At 37.4% G+C, this 26130-nt stretch overlaps 1 protein-coding gene across 1 annotated transcript; it reads left to right on the plus strand.

The window, feature by feature from the left end:
- Positions 1-1176: 1176 nt before the first annotated feature.
- Positions 1177-2120, plus strand: LOC124959074 (olfactory receptor 5B12-like). Its single transcript, XM_047517717.1, is given in 2 exon segments — positions 1177-1351; positions 1354-2120. Coding segments are annotated over 2 exon segments (939 nt in total). The 5' UTR covers positions 1177-1179.
- Positions 2121-26130: the final 24010 nt, after the last annotated feature.

The raw sequence follows: 26130 nt of genomic DNA on the forward strand, positions 1-26130 counted from the left end.
AGCCAAGTTATGACTCCGACACTTTCTTTTGAAAATGTTAGTGTCATGATTCTGAAAGAACACTCATGTTAACTATCACAAAGAGTCGAGGAGGGAGGGAAAAACTACTTTCACATTATTCATCCTTAACAACAGGGGCTGCACCATCCCTGCCTTGAAGTGGCAGTTTGGTCTTCCAGAAGAGACCAGGATCACTCAGGTTTTCAGTCAGCAGTGTCTCCTGGGCTGAGAGGACCTCTCATGCTATAACCACAGCAGCACAGTGAGCTGGCACCTGAGCACCCAAGGTGAGGACAGCCAGATGCACCATGAATGGTGGCTTGGTAGAGGACACAGAGTTTCTAGGTCAGGACAAATGTAACTCTACTCTCTCTCTCTTCTCCCTCCCCACAACTAAAGCAAAGATAGGGGCAATGGCAGGAGATGGAGAACTTCAGTGTATGTGAAAATGATGATTGTGACATAAAAAAGAGAGCTAATATTTGCATCTACATTTGGAAAATCTTTTCCTCCCATATTGAGGCACCAAAAGACACCAAGTCACTACTAAGTGTGTGTCCATACATTATGAACGCTCCATAAGGAACAGTGTCTAAAATGGATCCTCCAATATAGGACCCTCGTGAATTAGATATAAAAACATGTGTCCCTAAAGAAGGGCCTCAAGACATTGTGTGTCTTCAGCTATTATGAGCAAGTTTTAGAGAGAACAATCAGAGAAAGGACATGCATTTTAGAGGTTTTGCTAGCATCATACACCAAAGAGTAACCAAATGTTTTCTAGAAAGGACTTTCTGCTGACTAAGCCTTGTGTATATATTTTAGAAAATATTCCACATAGTGAAATGGACTCCTATATACTCTAACATAATAAGCAATGCAAGACACCAGAAAAGCTGAAATGAGCCCTTTTTTCAAAATAAGGACCGACTGGAAAACCAGTTAACAAGATCTTCCAAATCCATCTATTACCCTTTAAATGACCAGAAGAAGGACCTGCCTCAACCATACTGTTCCCACTATCACTCCATCTTCTTCCATAGACTGCTCCATGAACAAGGAGCTACACATGAGCAATAATCCCTGGACACACTTCAGCTCTCATCGTAGGGTTCAACTTGAAGGACTTGTTTTCTCATCTTGTCAGGTCCTTCTCATGGTAATTCCCAACTGACTGTGATGGAGAACATCTCAGAGGTGACTGAATTTATTCTGCTGGGGTTAACAGATGCCCTCGAGCTACAGGTCCCCTTATTTATGGTCTTCACTCTCATCTACCTCATCTCTCTGTTTGGGAACCTGGGGATGATCCTGTTGATCCTGCTGGACTCCCGTCTCCACACTCCCATGTACTTTTCCTCAGTAACCTGTCTCTGGTGGACTGTGTTTATTCTTCAGCTGTCACTCCCAAGGTAATGGAGGAGTTGCTCACAGGAGATAAGACCATATCCTACAATGCATGTGCAGCCCAGATGTTCTTTGCAGGCTTTGTCACTATTGAGAGTTTCCTCCTGGCCTCCATGGCCCTGGATCGCCATGCAGCCGTGTGTAAGCCCCTGCATTACACCACCACCATGACAAGCACTGTGTGTGTCCTGATGGTCACCACCTCCTATACCTGTGGACTCCTGCAGGTTTCTATCCATGTTGCCTTCACGTTCCATCTCTCCTTCTGTCGTTCCAATGTGATCAATCACTTTTTCTGTGACATTCCCCCACTACTGGCTCTTTCTTGCTCAGATATCTACACAAATGAGATTGTGCTTTTCACATTGGCAGCATTTGATACTTTTTTCACCCTCTTGGTCATCTTGAGCTCTTATTTATTCATTTTGGTTGCTATCCTGAGGATGCACTCATCTGAGGGACAGAAGAAGGCTTTCTCCACCTGTGCATCCCACCTCACAGCTGTCTCCATCTTCTATGGAACCATGACTTTCATGTATTTACAGCCAAATTCTAGTCATTCTATGGACACAGACAAAATGGCATCTGTGTTCTACATGATGATCATCCCTATGCTGAACCCACTGGTCTACAGCTTGAGGAACAAAGAAGTCAACAGTGCATTCAGGAAGGCTGTTGGAAAAGCAAAGTTCTCACTAGGCTTAGTCTGTTAATTGCTTGAAAACATTGTAAAAGTTCATTGGGCATCTAGTGCCTGATTATTTAATTATAGTTATTCATTTTCTTTCATTTCTCTGAACTGTTAGTTCAGAATGAGAATTCTTCTCTTCATATTTTGGAAATTTAATTAGTTATAAGGAAAATTTTCATGTCCTTTTTCAGAAATAAGATGCCATTCCCATTTTAAGAGCCAGATTCTAATCCTGGGTACTATAAGATCCCATATTGCACCACACCATTAAAATGAAGTCCTTTTCAGATAATCCTAATATGTATATGATATCAGACTTATATTTTCAATTCCTAAGATGGAAAATAACACCATGACTCACATATATAGAATACAGTCATAATTCTTAGAAATTCATGCTCTTAACAATCACTTAAAAAATTTTACAGAATGCAGAATACCGGGATCTAATTTAAAATGATTATATTATGTATTTGTTGTAAAATTCATGAGTTCATAGTGTGATCCCCCATGATCAGCATCTTCTTGACTCCAGAGCTTTAATAGAGCTGTAGGTCTAATGAAATTTTGAATAATGGAAATACAAGCATCTAACCAAATCTATTTCATCTGTCAATTTTAGATATCAGAGTTCAAAGAATAAGAATTTGTTCTAAGTATATCAATATCTAATCCTTATCTGACTTCTACATACAGTCATGTCTACCAAATTTGCTGTACAGAAATATTTCCTGTCACAGATGCCTCTATATGTTTTTTAATAAAAACAACAGATTTGTAAAACTGGGAGTTTATGTCTGCATTATTTTTGGAAGTGGAATTAGGAGAAAGAAAAGGAAGTCAAGTTCTCCCCCACACTACCAGCTGTCATATTGCCTTCCAACAAAGTGCTGAGGTCAAGATCAACAAACACAGGAAACTCTTTCAGGTGTGTTACAAAGGAATGAAATAATATTGTTAATCACTCAGAGACGTGCAATCATGCACATTCAAAATCACAGCCTAGACTGAGTTTCCTCTTTTGAGAAGCAAACTCTGGGACTAGCATGGAAGGGGAGTTGTAAGTGTAAGGAGGACTGGCATCAGCTCATACTTCAGACCTCTCCTCTCCCACTGGGCTCATTTTATTAGAGGAATCCTTAAATGCTTGCCCCGTTAAACTTATTAAACTTATTAACTTATTATTGTTAAACTTATTATTATTGTTAAACTTATTATTATTATTGTTAAATTCCGTTAAACAGTAAATACTTATTGCTCCGTTAAACACAATAAGTATAATAGGGAGCTAAAGGGTGAGAAAATGAGTGACTGGTGGTTACCCTGGTGAGGAAGTGAGTGACTGAGTGGGAGCAAGGGAACTGAGTCTGAGTACCTGATCAGCACCAAACTGGATCTGTAATGACTGATCACAGAACTCGAGGGCTCCCTGTTAGATGTACATAGGGGGAAGACGTCTGTAAGTCTATCTTACAGTTCTCTCTGTCCCATTAACGTACATATCAGGGATGTTTTCAGTAACTAAGCCCATAGGTAAGGATGTAGCCCATGTTGCAACCTACTAGCTTCTGGACGATCATGAAATTCAAAAAGTAGAAAATGATCCGTGTGAATCAAACCATCAAAACAATTAAGATCAGGATGGCCAACCTTGTAGGAAAACCTACAATTGTGAAAATGGAGTTAAAGGAAATGCACCCCACTCTTCTCTCTCCAGTGGGCCAGTTGGGAACTGGTATGTTTCTAAAGCATTTCCACGTGTCACACGTAGTTCTAGATGCTGATATGAGGTTATTTATTTCACTAGAAGACTCACAGAGGTGATTTTTAGTCCTTGCAAAACCAGATCAAAAACAAAACTTTTTCTCTAAGGAATTCTTAATGGGAAGACAAATATTAAGAAAAGAGGTCACCTGCTGCATTATGTAATAAATTAATTCTTGAATTCTCCCCTCTGTAGTCATCACTTCAAATTGTACTAATTTAATGATCAAGATCAAAGTCCCCAATAGGAGATACTGTGTACAAATTTTATAATTTCTCTGTGTCTCTATTTCTCCTCTTTCAATATGTGCATAATAATGCTACCTGTCCATGGGGTTGGGTTTAGTGAATAGTACATGTCAGGTATTTAGTACAAAGCTTGGTCTTCAGTACAGAAGTATGTGTAATGTATGTTTAGTACACCTTCAGGAAAGGAATGAAGAATTGGACCATGTCATCTCTCTGTCCCTCTCTACTAAAGTGCTGTCTCACCTTTTTTTTTTTTTTTAACTTCTTCATTTTAAAATATTTTTCAACATGGGACACAGACAAGACTCTACCTATCCACCTAGGGACATATTCCTGAAATCAAGCACTTTCTGAGGAAACCAGAACTGGAAAAATTTCTCTCTCTGACTTTAAGATAATCAGTAAGAAATGTCTAACTGTCTGATCTCAGACACAAAATCACCTCATTCCTCTCTGCATTTTCCTGGAAATGTGTTGACAACCCTGACCTTTTCATGTGCTTCTCATCAATTGTATTAAAATTCTAATGGAAAAAATCCCCATGAATAATCACATTAGTGATATTCTTTACATTATTCTTAAAGAGGGAAATACTTGAACTTCTTGTTTGGACTAAATATTCTTGATGGGGGATTAAAAGATTAATTGATTCAAGTCAATTTGCTGTGTAATAGTTCAGTATTTTATATTAGGGAAAAATTAATTTCCATCAGTAGTTTCTCATGAAGCATCTGATATAAAGTAATCAGAAACATATTCGTCCACTACATTAAACTTTTACAAATTATATAGCATATATTTGTACCCTTGTACTTTTAAATTTCATATACAAACATCCATTGTCCAGAACAATACCAAAATAAATGATAAATGAGACAGAAGCCTGTCATTGACAGAGCATTGGGAATAAAGCAAGCTGTTGGGACCTTAATAGGAATATTCCCTCCAATAAAAGGAAGTGTACACATTCAGGATAGATTTCTTGGAAAAACCAGGACATCTATATCTCATTCCTTCCAAAAACCAGAAGCCCCATTTGGTTTGTCCCTATACCCAGTTCTCATGTCTCTAGTAAAGAAAGAAGTTGAGTTGTTCATTTGAAAACAAATGAAACAGAACCAAACTACTCCTTACCAAACTGACTCCTTAATATAACATCTGTGAATGTTAAGAAGGTGGGCCATTAAAGCTCTGAAAGCATTATGCAAATATTTCTTGTACATTAAGGAAAAACAAAATAGTTAGCATGAGATGAGTTTTTAATGAATTAAGAGTATGTTAAATTTAAAAGAATTTTATCCATGAAAAAAGAGTGAGGAAATATAATGAACAGAGTCAACCAGACCAAGAGAAGATTACATACTATATATCAAGAGAAAAGAAATCATAGTGGATTACACAAACTCTTAAATAAATGTTCTTAAAATATTCATCAATAATGGAGGAAATACATGCATTTAACCACAGTAAGCAGTAAATGAAAGAAAAACTAGTGCTCCTCCCATTATTGGATGGATTTAAAAGAAAATAAAAAGCACAAGAAAAGCCCTGGAGATAAAATTTACATTATTAAAAAAAAGTTATAAAATTTTTGAATGGATGGGTTCACTATTAACCTATACAAAATTGAATTCAAAATTAGCATGTAGATATTAACTTTAAAAATTATTCATGTAATACTTCAAAAATACATGGAAAACTCAAAAAAAAACTATTTAATAGACAAGCAGATAAGATTGAGAAGTTCCAACAAAGACCCACTAAAAACCAATGAGAAGGAAAAACATCTAGATGCCTGAATGCAATATATACAAAGAATTATAATCAGACCAACAGCATACTTTCAATCAAAAACTATAGAAGTCAGTAAACAGTAGAGTCACATTTTTCCAAAGGATCAGGGAAATTAAATACCAATTCAGATTTTTATACCCAGATGAACTGTCACTCCAGTGTGAGGAGAAATTAATGACACCTTCAGATATGCAAAAATTAAAAGTTAATTTACTCTTCATGAGAGCTGAACAAAGGAACATATTTAAGCAAGGAAGGAAAGGCAGTTTGAAAACTGACAAGAAAGAATGGAGTGTTCTTGGTTCATAGGCTACTTTCTCTGTCTATTTTGCTCTCCCAAGTGTCAACAGGAGATGTTTTGCTAGAATCATTATATTTTTTATTGGAACATTGTAATTAAGTATAATAACTATTCATTGTGCATATACATAAATGCATATAACATAATTTGGTTGATTCCATTCCATGGTATCTCTTTTTATTCCTCCCCTTCTCCCTAACCCAAGTACCTTCCTATAATCTGCTGGCCTGTTTTCTATCTTTGTGGAATCCCTCTTTCATTCCTTTTTCTCTCTAACTTTTAAATATGAGAAAAAATATACTTCCCTGAACTTTTGGAATCTGGTTTACTTCATGTAGCATGATATTCTACAATTCCAGTCATTTACCAGTGTGTGACAGGATTTCATTCTTCTTCACCAATGAGCAAAAACTCCCCTGTGTATACTTACATATTTTCTTTATCAATACATCTGTTGATATGTACTGAGGCTGGTTCCATAACTTGGAAATTGTTAATTGTGCTGCCGGAAACATGGGTATGTATGTATTTCCATAGTATGCTGACTCTAGTTCTTTAGGATAAATACTGAGGGTAGAATAACTGGGGCATATGTAGGTTTCATTCCTAGTCATTTTAGGAATCTCCATACTGACTTCCATAGTAGATGTACTAAATTTTAGTCACATCAATGTGTCAGTGTTTCTCTCCCTGCATCCTCACCAGCATTTATTACTCATCATATTCTTGATGTTTGCCACTCTAACTGGAATGTGATGAAATCTCAGTGTATTTTGACTTGCATTTCCCTGATTGAAAAGGATGTTGAATTAATTTCTCACTTGTTTGTTGACTCTTTTTCATTTCTTTTGAGGAATATGTGTTTAGGTCATTTGCTAATTTATAGCCTGGGTTTCCTTGTGTATCTGAGTGTGTGTGTGTGTGTGTGTATGTGTGTGTGAACTAGCATGCACATGAGTGTGCTAAATTTGTGAATTTTTGTATATTCTAGATATAAATACCCCTCCAGAAGAGTAACTAGCAAAGACTGCTCCTGTGGAGAATGGTGATTTGAATTATGGTCTGACTATCTCATGACTGTATTCTGTGGGAAACTGCTTGTATAAAGGTGCAGATCAAGATGTCCCAGTTTGGTGACACTAGCCTGAGAAACTCTGTGTAAAGGCTCAGAGTTATCAGTTGAGGCCTTGAGTTCAGTCAACACCTCTCAGGAACAGAGAATTCTGAACATAACAAGATAATCCTAATGTCTTGCCAGTCCTGTGTCCTTCAGATTGCCTGCTTTGCTGAAACGTTCTGACAAATAACTTTTTGATGAAACCTATAAAATTAATATGCTAAGCTAGCTCTGGGTCAGTCATTCCCCATCAGAGGTTGGCCACCCACCTGGCCCCAACGTCTTCTCTCTGTGTGTATCTGTTTGTCTTTTCTTCATTCCCCCATCACCCCTCATCTGGTATCTCTTTCATGAATGAGCATGGCTCAGAGAGATGAGAGGGCGACAGCTTTCTCCCATTCTGTAGGCACTCTCTTCATATTCTTTGTTGTTTCTGTTTCAGTGCAGAAACTTTTCAATTTAATTCCATCCTATTCATTGCTTATTGTTTTATTTCTTGAGCTTCAGGGGTCTTATTAAGAAGCCAATGCACACACCTATCTTGTCAAGTGTTGACCCTATATTTTCTTCCTACATTTGCAAATTTATGTTCTAATTCCTAAGCCTTTGATCTACTTTAAATTTACTCTTGAAGGAAGTGAGTATGGGGATCTAGCTTCATTCTTCTACATATGTATGTCCAGTTTTCCATCATAATTTTTTAACAAGAGTACCTTTTCTTAAACATGTTTTAGTGCCTTTCTGAAGCATCAGGTGAACATATCTCTTTGGACTTGTCTTCTATTGTTTTGGTCTACATGTATAATTCTATTTTGTTATGATGCTACTTTTGTTCCTATAATTCTGTAGCATAATCTGAGATTGGGTCCCCTGATGTTTCCAGGATTGCTCTTAGTGCTGAAAACTGCTTTTGTTATTCTAGGCCTTGTATACTTCCATATGAATTTCAGCAGTGTTTTCTATTTCTTTGCAGAATGCCATTAGTATTTTGATGGGTTTGTATTGAATCTGTATATCTGTTTTCATTTTAACAACAACAAAAAAAAACTTCTGCCCATCCAGAAACATGAGTCTTTCCTCTTTTAAATGTCTCCTTCAATTTCTTTCCCTAAGTGATATGGAATTTTCATTATATAAGGTTTTGCCTCCTTGGTTAGATATATTTGTAGACATTTTAATTTTTAGGAGTATTGTGAAACTAATTGTTTTCCTATTTCTTTCTCACAAGGTTCATTACTGTTTAAAAAAAAAAAACACTGATATTTGTATGTTGATTTTACATTCTGCAACTTTGCTATATTGTCACCTGTAGAAATCTTCTGGTAGAGTTTTCTGGCCTTTTAAATGTAGGATAGTATCATCTGTAAACAGAAATCATTTCAATTCTTCTTTTTCTATTAGTATCTCTTTAATTTTCTTCTCTTTCCTCCTTACTTTGGCTAAAACGTCAAGTACTATGTTAAAGAGGACTGTTGAAAATGGAAATCATAGCTTTGGTGCTGATTCCAAAGGAATTACTTTCAGTTTTTCCCTGTTGAATATAATGTTGGTTTTGTGTTTGTTATACCTATCCTTTATGATATCAGGTGGGTTTCTTTTCTCCCTAGTTTCTTCAGTATTTTTAACATAAAAGTGTGCTGAATTTCTTTGAATGATTACTCTACATTTGTTGAGATGATTGTGTGATATTTGTCCTTAATGTATTCATGTAATGATCACACGTATTGACTTGCGTTTGTTGAACCAACTACACATCACCAGGATGAATTAAAATTTGTCATAGTGTACAAAAGTTTTAATTCATTTTTATTATGGATCACTTCTATTTTATTCATGCTTTTGCAATTATGTGTCAGAGATATTGTTCTATAGTGCTATTTTCTTAACATATCCTTATATGGGTTTGGAAAACACAATGATGATACTGGTTTTATAGGATAAACTTGGGAGTATTCCTCCCCTTTCTATTTCATGTAATCATATGTGGAGAATTGGCATCTTTCTCAAGAATCAGGTGACTATCTGAATCAGGTGACTATACCACATATGTGGGTATGTCTCTAGGTATTGTATTCAATCCCATTGGTCTATGCTTTTGTTTCATGCCAGTACCATGCTGATTTAGTTGTGAAAACTCTAAGGATAATTTGAAATCTAGTAATTGATGCATTCCACATTGTTTGTAATGCTTGGAATTATATGGACTATGCTAGGTTCATTTTTTTCCAAATAAATTTTAAGTTTCTTTTTAGGCCTGTAAAGAATTTCATTAGCATTTTGGTGGGTATTATACTAAATCTGTGAAGAATTTTTGGTAATATAAATCATTGACCTTCCTTTGGAATGAGCTAAATGGACATGTATCTGGGATAGACAAACTCTGTATTCACATAGCAAAGAGCATGAGACAAACTGCTCTTGCAAGTCTGTTTTCTAGCAGCATTAATCTCTCAGTTGGGGCAAAGCCCTTACCACCTAAAAGCCTCCCCTAAAGTCCTATTTTCTCAACACCATAGCATTTGGGATTACATTGCCAGCAGCACTGGGATCTGAAGTGCAAATGCAAACAATATCAGTTGCCATTTGACTCAGCAGTTCAAAATTGAAACGTGTACCCAAAGAAATGAAAACAAGCTCACATAAATATCATACAAAAATGGTATCATTTTAACAATTCAGTGATAGAAAAAAGTTCATCCACTGATGATAGGAATAAATGAAATATGATAAATCCTTAGAATGCAATATTCACCAATAAAAGGGAACACAGTCCCAAAACATGCAATAAAGTGGATAAGCGTGAAAATACTCTAAATGAAGAAAATCAGTGTAAAATGACTCTGACCACAGGTCATATGATTTTATTCATATAAAGTGTCTGTTCTAAGGTACTTTATAGAAACAGAATCCAGGTGAGTGGTTTCCACGGGCTTAGGTAGAAATGGAAGGAAACAGGAATCACTGCTAAAAAGTTCAGGGTCTCTTTTCCATGTAGGAAAATGTACTTAAATTATTGTGCAACTGTCACACAACTCTATGCATTTGAAATTGATGAATGTTGTGATCTCTTAATTATCACAACAAAGTTGTCATATAAAAAACAATGAATGAGGCTGCCCCTGTCGCTGCCACCACCCCAAGGTCTTTCCTCAGAGTGCTGCTGCAGACACAGCCACCACCACCTACATGCAGCCTGACACCAATCCACTTCTACCACCACCACTGACCCACCACCACCACACAAAGGTCAATTACCAGAGTGCCTGCAGGTTTGGCTACCTCCATCTTGGGATATCAGCCAGTACCTAGGGGACCCGGGTGCCTGCAGGTTGGTTGGCAAGTCATCTCTGGGCAGAGCAACCTCTGTCTGGGGATGTCTGCCAGGGCCTGGATGTCCAGGGTCAGGGTGCCTATGGGTGTGGCTGCACCTAAAGTCTTCCTAATGGGTGTGCAGTGGCCACCATCTTATAACTTCTTTGCAAGGTTGCTCCTCTGTGTGAACACATCCCTGGTGGTCCCTCTGCACATTGAAACAACATTGAGATCTTCAGAATGTAACTGTGGCTGAACCTGGGGTATCTGATCCTGTATCCATCAGATAATGACTGGGTCTGTGTGGGCTTGTCTGGGCCTAGCAATCCCGTGAAAAGTCAGTGACTAGCCCATTTACTCAGGGTGGAACGCAGGTTGGAGAGACAGGAAAGAGCCAAGCTGTCCCCAGTTCTGTGAGTCCTGAAGTGTGAGAGGACACATGGGCTGGCCATATCAGTTCTGAAGTTTAGAAGAGGGTTTGAGAGCATCTTTCCATCAGTTCACCCAGTCTGCTCATGTGGCACCCACCAGGCTGGGGCTAACATCAAACTCCAGACATTCCCACCTATTAGCGAAGAAGGGAAGTGGAGAAACTTTTGAATGCAAAAGGAAACAATTACTCAATTTTTCCTCTGGATTATTTTTCCTCTCTAAAGTATCAACCATGTTCGACTCCAAGATTTTTTCATGCATCAGTTTATAAAGACTGAGATATGTGAATAATATTCTATCTACAATTTTGTCATGGATTCCTATACTTTTACTTTTTTATTTGAAATATATTTTTCCTTTCACTAATGTATTTCCCTGAATTCTCTTTCTCTCATTTCTCCTGCTAAGAGCCAATCTCTGTCATTTCCTCTTTCACTATTCCTATAAATTTTTACTTCTATCTTCTCTCCTCCTCCCTCATAAATATCGTGTCCTATATCCCTTCTGTTCTCTCCTTATTCACCATTTGAAATTCCAAGCCCTTTTAGCAGTCTTACTGATCATGTGGTAGACAATAATTGAACACATCATTTCTCTTTACTGTGACAACACTATAGATGTATTAATAGGAGACATTAGGTTTAAGACTGTGTGTTGTTTATATTGGGTACTGTTAATATTGGTCTCCCCCTTAAAGGTGAGGTGCTGGAAATCTTCAGAGACACTATAGTCTACAGGGTAGAATCTGTACTGCCTCAGATTTATACTACTAGATGGGAAAACACACAAACAACATGAAAAAACAAGGAAGCAATGCACCCCAAACAGAATAAGATGCTCCAAGAAGAGAATCCATTGACCACACAGTAGAAGAAATGTCAGAGAAGGAGTTCAGAATGTACCTGGTTAAGCTGATCTGCAAAGTAAAGGATAGTATAAGGAGTGAAATCAGACAAAAAATACAGGAAGTGAAAGATCACTTCAATCAAGAGGCAGAGATCCTGAAAAAAAAATGTAGAACACCTTGAAAGAATTAATAAACAAATTTAAAATTCATGAATGAAAGAATGAATAAACAAATTTAAAATTCAATAGAAAGCATGACCAACACAGTATAGACCACATAGAAGACAGAATCTCAGGCAATAAAGACAAACTATATAATCTTGAAAATTAAGTCAACCATACACAGAAGATGGTAACAAACCATGAACAGAACTTCCAAGAATTATGGGATAACATTAAAAGACCAAATTTAAGAATTATTGGGATTGAGGAAAGCACAATCTTTTCAATGACATGATATCAAAAAGTTTCCCAGATTTAAAGAATGAAATGTAAAATCAACTACAAGAGACCTACAGGACCCCAAATTTACAAAATTACAGCAGACCCACACCAAAACACATTATAATAAGAATGACAAATATATGGAATAAAGATAAAAATCTTAAAGACTGTGAGAGAAAAAAATCACATTATAAATAGGGGAAAACTAATTCAGATCTCAGCTAACTTCTCAACCCAGACCCTCAACACCAGGAGGTCCTGGAATAAAATATTTCAAGCTCTGAAAGAAAATGGATGCCAACTGACAACTTTATATCCAGCAAAATAAAGCTCCAAATTTAGAAATGAAATAAAAACCTTCCATGATAAACAAAAATTAAAATAATTCACAACTAGAATGCCTGCATAACAGAACTTTCAAAAAAATATTCCAAGAGGATGAAATGAAAAAAAAGTGAAACCCAGCAAAGTAAGGAACTACACTAAAGGAATAGTTAAACAATGGAGAAACTAACTCAAATTAAAAACCAGAAATAAACCAAAAAGACCAGGAACACAAATCATACCTCAATAATAACCTTGAATGTGAAGGGCCTAAATTCATCAATCAATAGACATAGACTGGCAGATTGGATTTACAGAAAGACCCATCAATATGCTGTCTTCAAGAGACTCACTTTCAAGGAAAAGATATTCACAGACTGGAGGTGAAAGGAGGGGAAAAGACACATCACTCATATGAATCATATAAACAAGCAGGGTTTTCCATCCTCATATCAGATAAAGTGGACTCCAAGCCAAAGTTAATCAGAAGAGATAAAGAAGGACATTTCATTCTGCTTAAGAGACATCAACAAGACATAAAAATTGTAAATAAATATGCCCCAAATAATGGAGCATCCATGTACATCAAACAAACCCTTCTCAATTTCAAGACTCAAATAGACTGCAAAATAATAATACTTGGTGGATTTAACACACCTGTCTCACTACTTGACAGATCTTCCTAATGAAAACTAAATAAAGAAGCTATAGAACCAAATAATGCAATCAATAATTGAGATAACACACATATACAGAATATTTCATCCATCAATGAATAAACAAACTTTCTTCTCAGCAGCACACAGATCCTTCTCTAAAATGACCATATCCTATGCTACAAAGCAACTCTTTGTAAATACTAAAAAATGGAGATAATACCTCTATCAGATCATAAAGGAATGGAATTAGAAATCAATGATGAATTTAAAAACAGAAGCTACTCTAACACCTGGACACTAAATAATACACTGTTGAATGACAAATGGATAGCAGAAGAAATCAAGAATGACATTAAAAAAATACTTAGAGGTAAATGAGAATAATGATGTAACATATCAATATCTCTGGAATACTATGAAAGCAACACTGAGGAAAGTTCATTGCACTGAGTTCCTTCTTTAAAAAAATAAAAAGTCAACAAATAAATGACTTAAAATTACATCTCAAAGTTCTGGAAAAAGAAGAACAAATCAACACCAAAAGCAAAAGACAGGAAATAATTAAAATCAGAGCTGAAATCAATGAGATTGAAACAAAAGAAATAATTCAAAACTTGACAAAACAAAAAGTCCGTTCATTGAGAAAAATAAACAGAATTGATAAACCGCTAGCCATTCTAATGAAGAGAAAGGAGGAAAACTCAAATTATGAAAATATGTGATGAAAAAGGAAATACCAAATGGACACTACTAAAATACAAAAGATAATTGAAACTATTTTGAAAATTTATACTCCAATAAAATAGAAAATCCTGAAGACTTTGACAAATTTCTAGTGACATATTACCTACCCAAACTGAATCAAGAGAATATGCACAATTTCAACAGATAAATTTCAAGCAATGAAACAGAAGACACCAGCAAAACATACCAATCAAGAAAAGCACAAGACCAGATGGATTATCAGCTAAGCTCTCTAAGACCTTCAAAGAAGAGTTAACACCAATACTCTTCAAAGTAATTCATGAAATAGAAAAGGAGAGAATCCTCCCAAACTCATTTTGTGAGGCTAATATCACCCTGATACTAAAACCAGACAAAGACACATCAAGGAAAGAAAACTTCAGTCCAATACCCCTGATGAAACTACAGGAAAAAATTCTCAATAAAATTCTGGCAAATTGCATACAGAAACATATTAAAAAATAAGTCATATAAACATATTAAACATATAAACATATTTAAAAAATAAAAAAATAAAATATTAAAAACATATTAAAAAGATAAGTCACCACAATTGAGTGAGGTTCATCCCAGGGATGCAAGGTTGATTCAACATATGAAAATCAATAAACATAATTCACATCAGTAGATTTAAAAACAATTATATGATCATCTTGATAGATGCAGGAAAAGCATTTGACAAAATACAACACCCCTTCATGTTCAAAACACTACAAAAACTATGGATAGTAGGAATATATATCAACATTGTAAAAGCTATCTATGCTAAAGCCAGGTCTAACATCATTCTAAATAGAGTAAAGTTGAAAGCATTCCCACTATAAACTGGAACAAGACAAGGATTTTCTCTTTCACCACTTCTATTCAGCATCATCCTTGAAACAATAGCCGTGACAATTAGACAGGAGAAAGAAATTAAAGGGATATGAACAGGAAAAGAAGAACTCAAACTATCGCTATTTGCTGATGACATGATTTTGTATTTGGAAGGTCAAAAAAATTCCACCAGAAACATTCTAGAACTAATAAATGAATTCAGCAAAATAGCAGGATAGAAAATTAACACCAATAAATCGAACATATTCCTATACATCAGTGATGAATCTACTGAAAGAGAAATTAGCAAAATTACACCATTCACAGTAGCTTCAAAAAAATAAATACTTTGGAATCAATCTAACAAAAGAGGTGAAGATCTCTACAATGAAAACTACAGAACATTAAATTAAAAACTGAAAAAGACCTTAGAAGTTGGAAAGACCTCCCATGCTCCTGGATAGACAGAATTAATATTGTCAAAATGGCCATACTACCAAAAGCATACTGATTTAATGTAATTCCTATGAAAATTCCAATGACATTCTTCATAGAACTAGAAAATCAATCATGAAATTCATTTGGAAAAATAAGAGACCCAGAGTAGCCAAATCAATCCTTAACAAGAAGAATGAAACAGGAGGTATCACAATAGAGCCATTGTAACAAAAACAGTATGGTATTGGCACAAAAATAGAAATGAAGAACAATGCTACAGAATAGAAGACACAGAGACAAATGCACATAGTTATCTCATACTAGATATACAAAGGTGCCAAAAAACATTCACTGAGGAAAAGATAACCTATTCAAAAAATGGTGCTGGGAAAATTGGAAATTCATATGTAACCAAATGAAAGTAAACCCCTACCTCTCACCATGTAAGAAATTCAACTCAAATGCATCCAAAGTCTTGGCACTAGAACAGAGACCCATGACTAATAGAAGAAAAGTAGGCCCAAATCTTCACCATGTTGGCCTAGGATCTGATTCCTTAACAAGACTACTAAAGTGCAAAAAGGAAAATCAAGAATAAATAAATGGGGATACAGCTCAGTTGGTACAGTGGTATCCTCAAAAGCACAAGACCCTGGGTTCAATCCCCAGCAGCACAAAAAAATAAATAAATAAAAATTAAAAAATAAAAGAATCAATAAATGGGATGGATTCAAACTAAAAAGCAAAAGAAACAATCAATAACATGAAGAGAGAGCCTACAGAATGGGAGAAAATCTTTACCACATGCACCTCAGATAGAGTATTAATCTCCAAGATATATAAAGAACTCAAACAACTTTACACCAAAAGAGCAAATAACCCTAGGGTTTCAAGATGGTGGACTAGGGGGCGGCTGCATTTCACGTTGCTCCAGGACGCAAGATTCAAAAGAGGAGATAGTGAGAGACTTGGGACCAACTCAAAGCCGCCGGGTGAATCTCTCCCGTTGGGGAGGCGTTCCGGATGGGGCGGTAGCTCCGGAACGCAGGGAACTTTGTGAAGTAGAGTTGCCCGGCGAGACGCCCCTCCCCCCGCTGGAGCAGTGAACTCGGACAACTGGGAGCATCGTAGAGGTGGCTGATCAGCACAGCACTTGGACTCGGAGCAACCACTGGGGCTCCGGGTGGCTGCGTGGCAAGCTGTTTAGACCCAGAACAACCGCTTCTGAACACCGGGGGGCTGCCGGGAGGAAGAGGAGGAGCACGGCGGGTCGCTTGGTCTAGGAGTGACTGCATCTGAGCCACAGGCGGTTGCCAGAGGAGGAGGCGAGTGGTGAGTTGATTGGACTAAAAGCGACTGCTCCTGAACACTGGTGGCCTGCCAGGAGGAGGAGCGTGGTGGGTCACTTGGTCTCAGAGCCACCGCTCCTGAACACCTGGAGGGCTACCCCGAGGAGGAGGAGGAGGAGGAGGAACAGGGCAGATCACTTGGACTTGGAGTGACTGCCTAGGGCTACGGGCAGTTGGCGGGAGGAGGAGACGCAAAGTGAATTGCTTGGGCGCCTAGTGACTGCGTCGGAAACCCGGCTGCTGTCCGGGGGAGGAGGTGTATGCCAGGTCTCTGGGTATCGGAGCTATTGTACGGGGCTCCAGGTGGCGGCTCAGAGGAGGGGCTGCATAACCAGGCGATTAGGTGCAGAGCAGGGTCCCAGGAGCTGGGTGGTTTCTTGCTGGAAGAGCCACACCTAGACATGCCTAGGAGCGGAGCGAAGTTTCCAGGACTGCGGGCAGATTCCCTGGGAGAGGCAGCCTAAGGAGACTCGCCTGCGAAGGGTGAAGCTCCCAGGCCCAGGAGGTAGGTCCGGGCCCCTGGGAACGTTGCAGAGGAAGACAGCCCAGCCCAGGCGGTAGTTGTAGATTGAGGGGAACCTCTAGGAGGGGAACTGACCAGCGAGACGTCCCCACCGAGTGAGTCTTCCCTGCCGGGGGAGGTTTTCCCACAGGGACGGTAAAACCAGAGACACAGGCACAAAAGGACTTGCCTCAGCCCGCAGCCTAGTTGCCTGTTGGATGACCATTGGTCAACAAGTAGAGGCACCTCTGCCCACTAGCAGGGAATATACGCCACCTGAGGGTCACCACCCCTAGAGAGGCAGCTTCTTCGTGCAGCACCGCATGATCAACTTCCTCCAAGACTGCAGGCTACTGAAGGATAAGAGGGGATATACCAGCAATCTTCAGGGACATTATAAGTCAATAGAGGAAATCTGCAATATCTTAATGACCCACTGATTCCTGAACAATATGAGAAAACAAGGGAAGAAAATGCCCCAAACAAATCTAGATGTTACATCAATAAAATCCAATGACAGCATGGGAGAAGAAATGACAGAAAGGGAGTTCAGAATGTACATAATTAAAATGATTAGGGAAGCAAACGATGAGATGAAAGAGCAAATGCAGGCATTGAATGATCGCACCAATAGACAGTTAACAGAGCAAATTCAGGAAGCAAAAGATCATTTCAATACAGAGTTAGAGATATTGAAAAAAAACCAAACAGAAATCCTTGAAATGAAGGAAACAATAAACCAAATTAAGAACTCCATAGAAAGCATAACCAATAGGATAGAACAGCTGGAAGACAGAACTTCAGATATTGAAGACAAAATATTTAACCTCGAAAGCAAAGTTGAACAAACAGAGAAGATGGTAAGAAATCATGAACAGAATCTGCAAGAACTATGGGATATCATGAAAAGGCCAAATTTGAGAATTATTGGGATTAAGGAAGGCTTAGAGAAACAAACCAAAGGAATGAATAATCTATTCAATGAAATAATATCAGAAAATTTCCCAATCTGAAGAATGAAATGGAAAATCAAGTCCAAGAGGCTTACAGGACTCCAAATACACAAAATTACAACAGACCCACACCAAGGCACATTATAATGAAAATACCTAACATACAAAATAAAGACAGAATTTTAAAGGCTGTGAGAGAAAAGAACCAAATTACATTCAGGGGAAACCAATATGGATATCAGCAGATTTTTCAATCCAGACCCTAAAAGCTAGAAGGGCATGGAACAACATTTTTCAAGCTCTGAAAGAAAATGGATGCCAACCAAGAATCTTATACCCAGCAAAACTTACCTTCAAATTTGACGATGAAATAAAATCATTCCATGATAAACAAAAGCTAAAAGAATTTACAAAAAGAAAGCCAAAATTACAGAACATTTTCAGCAAAATATTTCATGAGGAAGAGATAAAAAACAAAGAAGCATAACAGCAAAGGGAGGAATTACCCTAAAGGAACTGCCAAATAAAGGAGGAACCAAGATGTGTCAAGAAAGAATAAATAAATAAATAAAATTTTAAATATGAACCAAATGACCGGGAATACAAATCATATATCAATAATAACCCTGAATGTTAATGGCCTGAATTCATCAATCAAAAGACATAGACTGGCAGATTGGATTAAAAAGAAAGATCCAACAATATGTTGCCTGCAAGAGACTCACCTCATAGAAAGAGATACCCATAGACTTAAGGTGAAAGGATGGGGAACAACATACCATGCACATGGACTCAGCAAAAAAGCTGGAGTATCCATCCTCATTTCAGATAATGTGGACTTCAAGCCAAAGTTAATCAGAAGGGATAAAGAAGGACATTTCCTACTGCTTAAGGGAAGCATAAATCAGCAAGATATAACAATCATAAACATCTATGCCCCAAACAGTGGCTCATCCATGTATGTTAAACAAATCCTTCTCAATTTTAGAAACCAAATAGACCATAACACAATAATACTAGGTGATTTTAACACGCCTCTCTCACCACTGGACAGATCTTCCAAACAAAAATTGAACAAAGAAACCATAGATCTCAATAACACAATCAATAATTTAGACTTAACAGACATTTATAGAATATACCATCCAACCAAGAGCGAATACACTTTCTTCTCAGCAGCACATGGATCCTTCTCTAAAATAGACCATATATTATGCCACAAAGCTAATGTCAGCAAATACAAGAAGATAGAGACACTACCTTGTATTCTATCAGATCATAATGGATTGAAGTTACAAATTAATGAAAGAGTAAAAAACAGAAACTACTCCAACACCTGGAGATGAAACAATATGCTATTATATGATGAATGGATAACAGAAGATATTAGGAAGGAAATTAAAAAATTCTTAGAGGTAAACGAGAACAAAGAAACATCATATCAAAATCTCTGGGACACTATGAAAGCAGTACTTAGAGGAAGATTTATTTCATGGAGCGCATTTAATAAAAGAAGTAAAACTCAAAAAATAAATGACCTAACACTACAGCTCAAAGCCCTAGAAAAAGAAGAACAGACCAACACCAAAAGTAGTAAAAGACAGGAAATAGTTAAACTCAGAGCTGAAATCAACGAAATTGAAACGAAAGAAACAATACAAAAAATTGACAAAATAAATAGTTGGTTCTTTGAAAAAATAAACAAAATTGATAAACCTTTAGCCACACTAACAAAGAGAAGACGAGAGAAAACCCAAATCACTAAAATTCGGAATGAACAAGGAAATATCACAACAGACACGACTGAAATACAAAACATAATTAGAAGCTATTTTGAAAATCTATACTCCAACAAAATAGAAAATTTCGAAGACATCAACAGGTTTCTAGAGACATATGAATTGCCTAAACTGAACCAGGAGGACATACACAATTTAAATAGACCAATTTCAAGTAATGAAATAGAAGAAGTCATCAATAGCCTACCAACAAAGAAAAGTTCCAGGACCAGATGGGTTCTCAGCCGAGTTCTACAAAACCTTTAAAGAAGAGCTCATTCCAATACTTCTCAAAGTATTCCATAAAATAGAAGAGGAGGGAACCCTCCCAAACTCATTCTATGAAGCCAATATTACCCTGATACCTAAACCAGACAGAGACACATCGAGGAAAGAAAATTTCAGACCAATATTCTTAATGAACATCGACACAAAAATTCTCAACAAAATTTTAGCAAATCGCATACAAAAACATATTTAAAAGATAGTGCACCATGATCAAGTGGTTTTCATCCCAGGGATGCAAGGTTGGTTCAACATCAGGAAATCAATAAATGTCATTCACCATATCAATAGACTTAAAGTCAAGAATCACATGATTATTTCGATAGATGCAGAAAAAGCATTTGATAAAATACAGCACCCCTTCATGCTGAAAACACTAGAAAAAATAGGGATAGTGGGAACATTCCTTAACATTGTAAAGGCCATCTACGCTAAGCCCATAGCTAATATCATTCTAAATGGTGAAAAACTGAAAGCATTCCCTCTAAAAACTGGAACAAGGCAGGGATGCCCTCTTTCACCACTTCTATTCAATATCGTCCTTGAAACTCTAGCCAGAGCAATTAGACAGACCAAAGAAATTAAAGGGATACGAATAGGAAAAGAAGAACTCAAACTATCCCTATTTGCTGATGATATGATTGTATACTTAGAGGAACCAGGAAATTCCATCAGAAAACTTTTAGATCTCATTAGTGAATTCAGTAAAGTAGCAGGATATAAGATCAATGCATATAAATCTAAGGCATTTTTATACATAAGTGATGAATCTTCAGAAAGAGAAATCAGGAAAACTACCCCATTCACAATAGCTTCGAAAAAAATAAAATACTTGGGAATCAATCTCACAAAAGAGGTGAAAGACCTCTACAATGAGAACTACAGAACACTAAAGAAAGAAATTAAAGAAAACCTTAGAAGATGGAAAGATCTCCCATGTTCCTGGATAGGAAGAATTAATATTGTCAAAATGGCCATACTACCAAAAGTGCTATACAGATTCAATGCAATTCCAATTAAAATCCCAATGATGTACCTTACAGAAATAGAGCAAGCAATTATGAAATTCATCTGGAAGAATAAAAAACCTAGAATAGCTAAAGCAATCCTTGGCAGTAAGAGTGAAGCAGGGGGTATCGCAATACCAGATCTTCAACTCTACTACAAAGCAATAGTAACAAAAGCGGCATGGTATTGGTACCAAAATAGAAAGGTGGATCAATGGTACAGAATAGAGGACACAGACACAAACCCAAATAAGTATAATTTCCTCATACTAGACAAAGGGGCCAAAAATATGCAATGGAGAAAAGATAGCATCTTCAACAAATGGTGCTGGGAAAATTGGAAATCGATATGCAACAGAATGAAACTAAACCCATATCTCTCACCATGCACGAAACTAAACTCAAAATGGATTAAGGATCTCGGAATCAGACCAGAGACCTTGCATCTTATAGAAGAAAAAGTAGGTCCAGAGCTTCAACATGTCGGCTTAGGACCAGACTTCCTCAACAGGACTCCCATAGCACAAGAAATAAAAGCAAGAATTAATAACTGGGATAGATTCAAACTAAAAAGCTTTCTCTCAGCAAAGGAAACTATCAGCAATGCGAAGAAAGAGCCTACAGAGTGGGAGAAAATCTTTGCCAATCATACTTCAGATAGAGTGCTAATTTCCAGAATCTATAAAGAACTCAAAAAACTCTACACCAAGAATGCAAATAATCCAATTGACAAATGGGCTAAGGAAATGAATAGACACTTCACAGAAGAAGATATACAAGCAATCAACAAACATATGGAAAAATGTTCAACATCTCTAGTAATAAGAGAAATGCAAATCAAAACCACCCTAAGATTCCATCTCACCCCAATTAGAATGGCGATTATCAAGAATACAAGCAACAACAGGTGTTGGCGAGGATGTGGGGAGAAAGGTACACTCATACATTGCTGGTGGGGCTGCAAATTAGTGCAGCCACTCTGGAAAGCAGTGTGGAGACTCCTTAGAATACTTGGAATGGAACCACCATTTGACCCAGCTATCCCACTTCTTGGCCTATACCAAAGGACTTAAAATCAGCATATTACAGAGATACAGCCACATCAATGTTCATAGCTGCTCAGTTCACAATAGCCAGATTGTGGAACCAACCTAGATGTCCTTCAATTGATGAATGGATAAAGAAAAAGTGGTATATGTATACAATGGAATATTATTCAGCCATAAAGAATGATAAAATTAAGGCATTTGCAGGCAAATGGATGAAACTGGAGAATATCATGCTAAGTGAGATAAGCCAATCTCAAAAAACCAATGGACGAATGATCTCGCTAATAAGTGGATGATGACACATAATGGGGGGTGGGAGGGTTTAGTGTTAGGGTTAGATTTAGGGCTAGGGAGGGGGGCAAGAATGGAGGAAGGAAGGACTGCATAGAGGGAAAAGAGGGGTGGGAGGGGTGGGGGGGAAGGGAAAAAAATAACAGAATGAATCAAACAACATTACCCTATGTAAATTTATGATTACACAAATGGTATGCCTTTACGCCATGTACAAATAGAGAAACACCATGTATCCCATTTGTTTACAATAAAAAAAAAGAGCAAATAACCCAATCAATAAATGGGCTATGGAACTGAACTAATACTTCTTAGAAAAAGAAATATAATCAATCAACAAATGTATAAAAAATGTTCAACATCTCTAGTAATAAGAAAAATGCAAATCAAAATTAAGATTTTATCCCATTCCAGTCAGAATTATCAAAAATACAAGCAACAATAAATGTTAGCCAGGTTGTGGGGGGAAAGGTACACTCATCCATTGCTGGTGTGACTACAAATTGGTGCAACCATTATGGAAAACAGTATGGAGATTCCTCAGAAAACTTGGAATGGAACCACCATTTGACCCAGTTATCCCACTCCTTGGTTTATACCCAAAGCACTTAAAATCAACCACATCAATGTTTATAGCAGCTCAATTCATGATTGCTAAACTATGGAACCAACCTGGGGTCCTTCAGCACATGGATGGATAAATAAAATGTGGTATATATACAATGGAATATTACTCAGCCTTAAGGAAGAATGAAATGATGTCATAAGCCAATCAATGTAGAATATCATGCTAGGTGAAATAAGCCAATCCCCAAAAACCAAAGACTGAATGTTTTCTCTGATATGCAGATGCTAATTAACAATAGATGGGGGATGTCTAGGAAAGAACTGAGTTGCTTCAGATTTGGTAGATGGGAGAGAATGGAGGGGAAGGCATTTGGGGGAAGAAAGGATAGAGAACGAATCAGGCTTTATTACCCTATGTACATGTATGACCACATGACCCATGTGATTCTACATCATGCACAACCAGAAGAATGAAAAATTATGCTCCATATATGTATGATGTGGCAAAGTGTATTCCACTGCCATGTATAACTAATTAGAACAAAAATATCAAAAAATCTAAAAATCCAATGAGTGAATGATAAGGGGACTAGTTCCAAAAATTTGTCTAATTTTTGAAAAGACATATGGGTTATTATATATTGCATATAAAATATATTCTGTCACATGTGGGAACAAATAAACACCAAATACTAATGATGGAACATGACAAGGATTTATTTCTTACTTTGCTACCAGATACACATCACAGGGTGTCTAGGACAATGTTGGTCCCTCTCCACACGTTCACTCAAATACCCGGCCCAGTGGGAACTTCGTCTCCTGGATCTCTTCCCAGGAGCACAGAGACTCCTCAGCTACTCTGGTGGAAAGGGAGACAACAGATTGGTTGTGCAGACTTCACGTACCTCATCTCATGAATGACACACACTGGTGCTTCTCTTGTCCACTTGGTGGAGAAGGTTGATGATTCTGCCCACTTCAAAGATTCAGAGAAATATAGGAAGTAGATGTCGTATTTCAACATGACTATTTTTCTTCCACTACCAAAATCAGTTTTAATCGGTGAGAAAGTGGTAACACCCAAGCCTCTTAATTTCATCATATATGTAAGACATCATGCTTAGCTTTCTACATATCTCATTTCATCTGCGTGACTCTCCTATGGGAGATAATATCATCACTATATTTTCCCAAGTGATATGCTTAAGTTTGTTGAGACTAATTAACTTGGCCAAGGTCAAAAAGTGCAATGGATGTCAGAAAGAGAATTGGAGCTAATCCACATGGCCACGTGGGGGTTTCAGGGACAGGATAGTAGAGCGAATCAGGCTTTTTTACCCTATGCACATATGACTACATGACAGTGGAATTCTATCTACATCATATACAACCAGAAGAATGAGAAATTATTCTCCATATATGTATGAGGTATCCAAGTGTATTCTGAGGTCATGTATAACTCATTAGAACAAAAAATAATGAAAAAAAGTCAAAAAACTGCACTTGATTGTATTGGTGAAAGAGATAAATCAACCATAAGCAGTGAGATAAGAAATGGGAAAAATGAAGAGTAAAACAATGGATACACTCTTGAATTTTAAAAAGAAGAAAGAACTTATTCCTGCTATCTACCATAACATGAATGCACAGTAGAGTTACTATTACCTAAAATAAAACATTGCATATGTTAAACCACCAAAATGCAGGATTTTGAATGTTTCCATACTAACAAAAAAGACAGGTGTTAAAGATGAAGGACACGCTCTTCTCTGATCTTTACTAGTATATACATGTCTGAGATCCTTTGTACCCCATAAATGGGAATGTTGCATGCTTATAAAAAAATTGTTTAAAAATTAGAGCAAAAAGTAACCCCACCCCAGCCCTATAGAGAAAAGACAAATAGACATGTTCTTTTTAAAATAGGATAAATGAAAGAAAAAATGTACCATGAACATTCTAGACCTTTGAGAAAAACCTAAAGGCAAGAAAGATTGCACGGGGTCCTGGCCTCACTGAATACAGAGATTTTTTCAAGGCTTTTACTTTGCTGCCTCACATGCCTGAGCCACAGCTCATTGGGTGATTGGGCCCTTGTTGCTCTAAGACACTGTCCCCCTGTGTCCTCACCAGCACTCTCAGTAAAAATGCACACAACACCCTCTGCTCTCTCCAGTCAGGGTCAAGTTAGCAGGTCAATGTGGGATTGGAGGTCTCCAGAGGGCTCCGCTCTCGTGGCACTGTTTCCCCTGGGACTCCAGTGCAAAGCTGCCATCTCTGCCTTCATATTTGCAAGAGCACAGCCCACTCTCTGTGCCACAGCACAGAGCTCCGCGCTGGGGAAGGAGACTCTTCTGCAGGATGCTTTTGCAGAAGTGGACGTTGGGACAATGGTCTGGATATCTTTCCATTTGTTCCGTCCTATATCTGTCCCCAGGACAAAAGTAAGTATTATAAAAACAGACAATCGAATCTGTTTAGAACTGTAAGGGACAATAAAATGTCCATCCTTTTTGTTGTTGTTCTTGTTGTTTTTAAAATGAAAACAAAATAAAAAGGAAATAACAACCAGTGAGTGTAAACCCAGCAGCACAGGCACTTACTGCTGGTCTTCTCACTCCTAGTCCCTGCTCTGTCTTCCCTACAGCGCTGCTTTGTGGCATCCAAATGTCCACACTCACTGCCTTTCCTTGTACAGGTGGCTGGGGTGATGGTTAGACTAGGGGGAGAACACTCCTCATATTGTTGCATTGTGAATGTGCTAAAAGAACTGATGCAAAGATTACAGTTGCATTTCTCAGTGTCAGGGGTGGTGGTTCTTGAAAAATTTCCTTGACCATCTGGATAACTAGCCTGCTTTCATTAGGAATCTCAAAGTCTTGACATTCAATATGGTTAGCTGAATATTCTTTTTTTTTTATCTTTAGTCGTAGATGGACACAATACCTTTATTTTGTTTATTTAGTGTTTTTATGTGGTGTTGGGGATCGAATGCAGGGCTTCACTCA

Source organism: Sciurus carolinensis, chromosome 11 (assembly GCF_902686445.1).
Source record: "Sciurus carolinensis chromosome 11, mSciCar1.2, whole genome shotgun sequence".
In the NCBI taxonomy this organism is placed as follows: domain Eukaryota; kingdom Metazoa; phylum Chordata; class Mammalia; order Rodentia; family Sciuridae; genus Sciurus; species Sciurus carolinensis.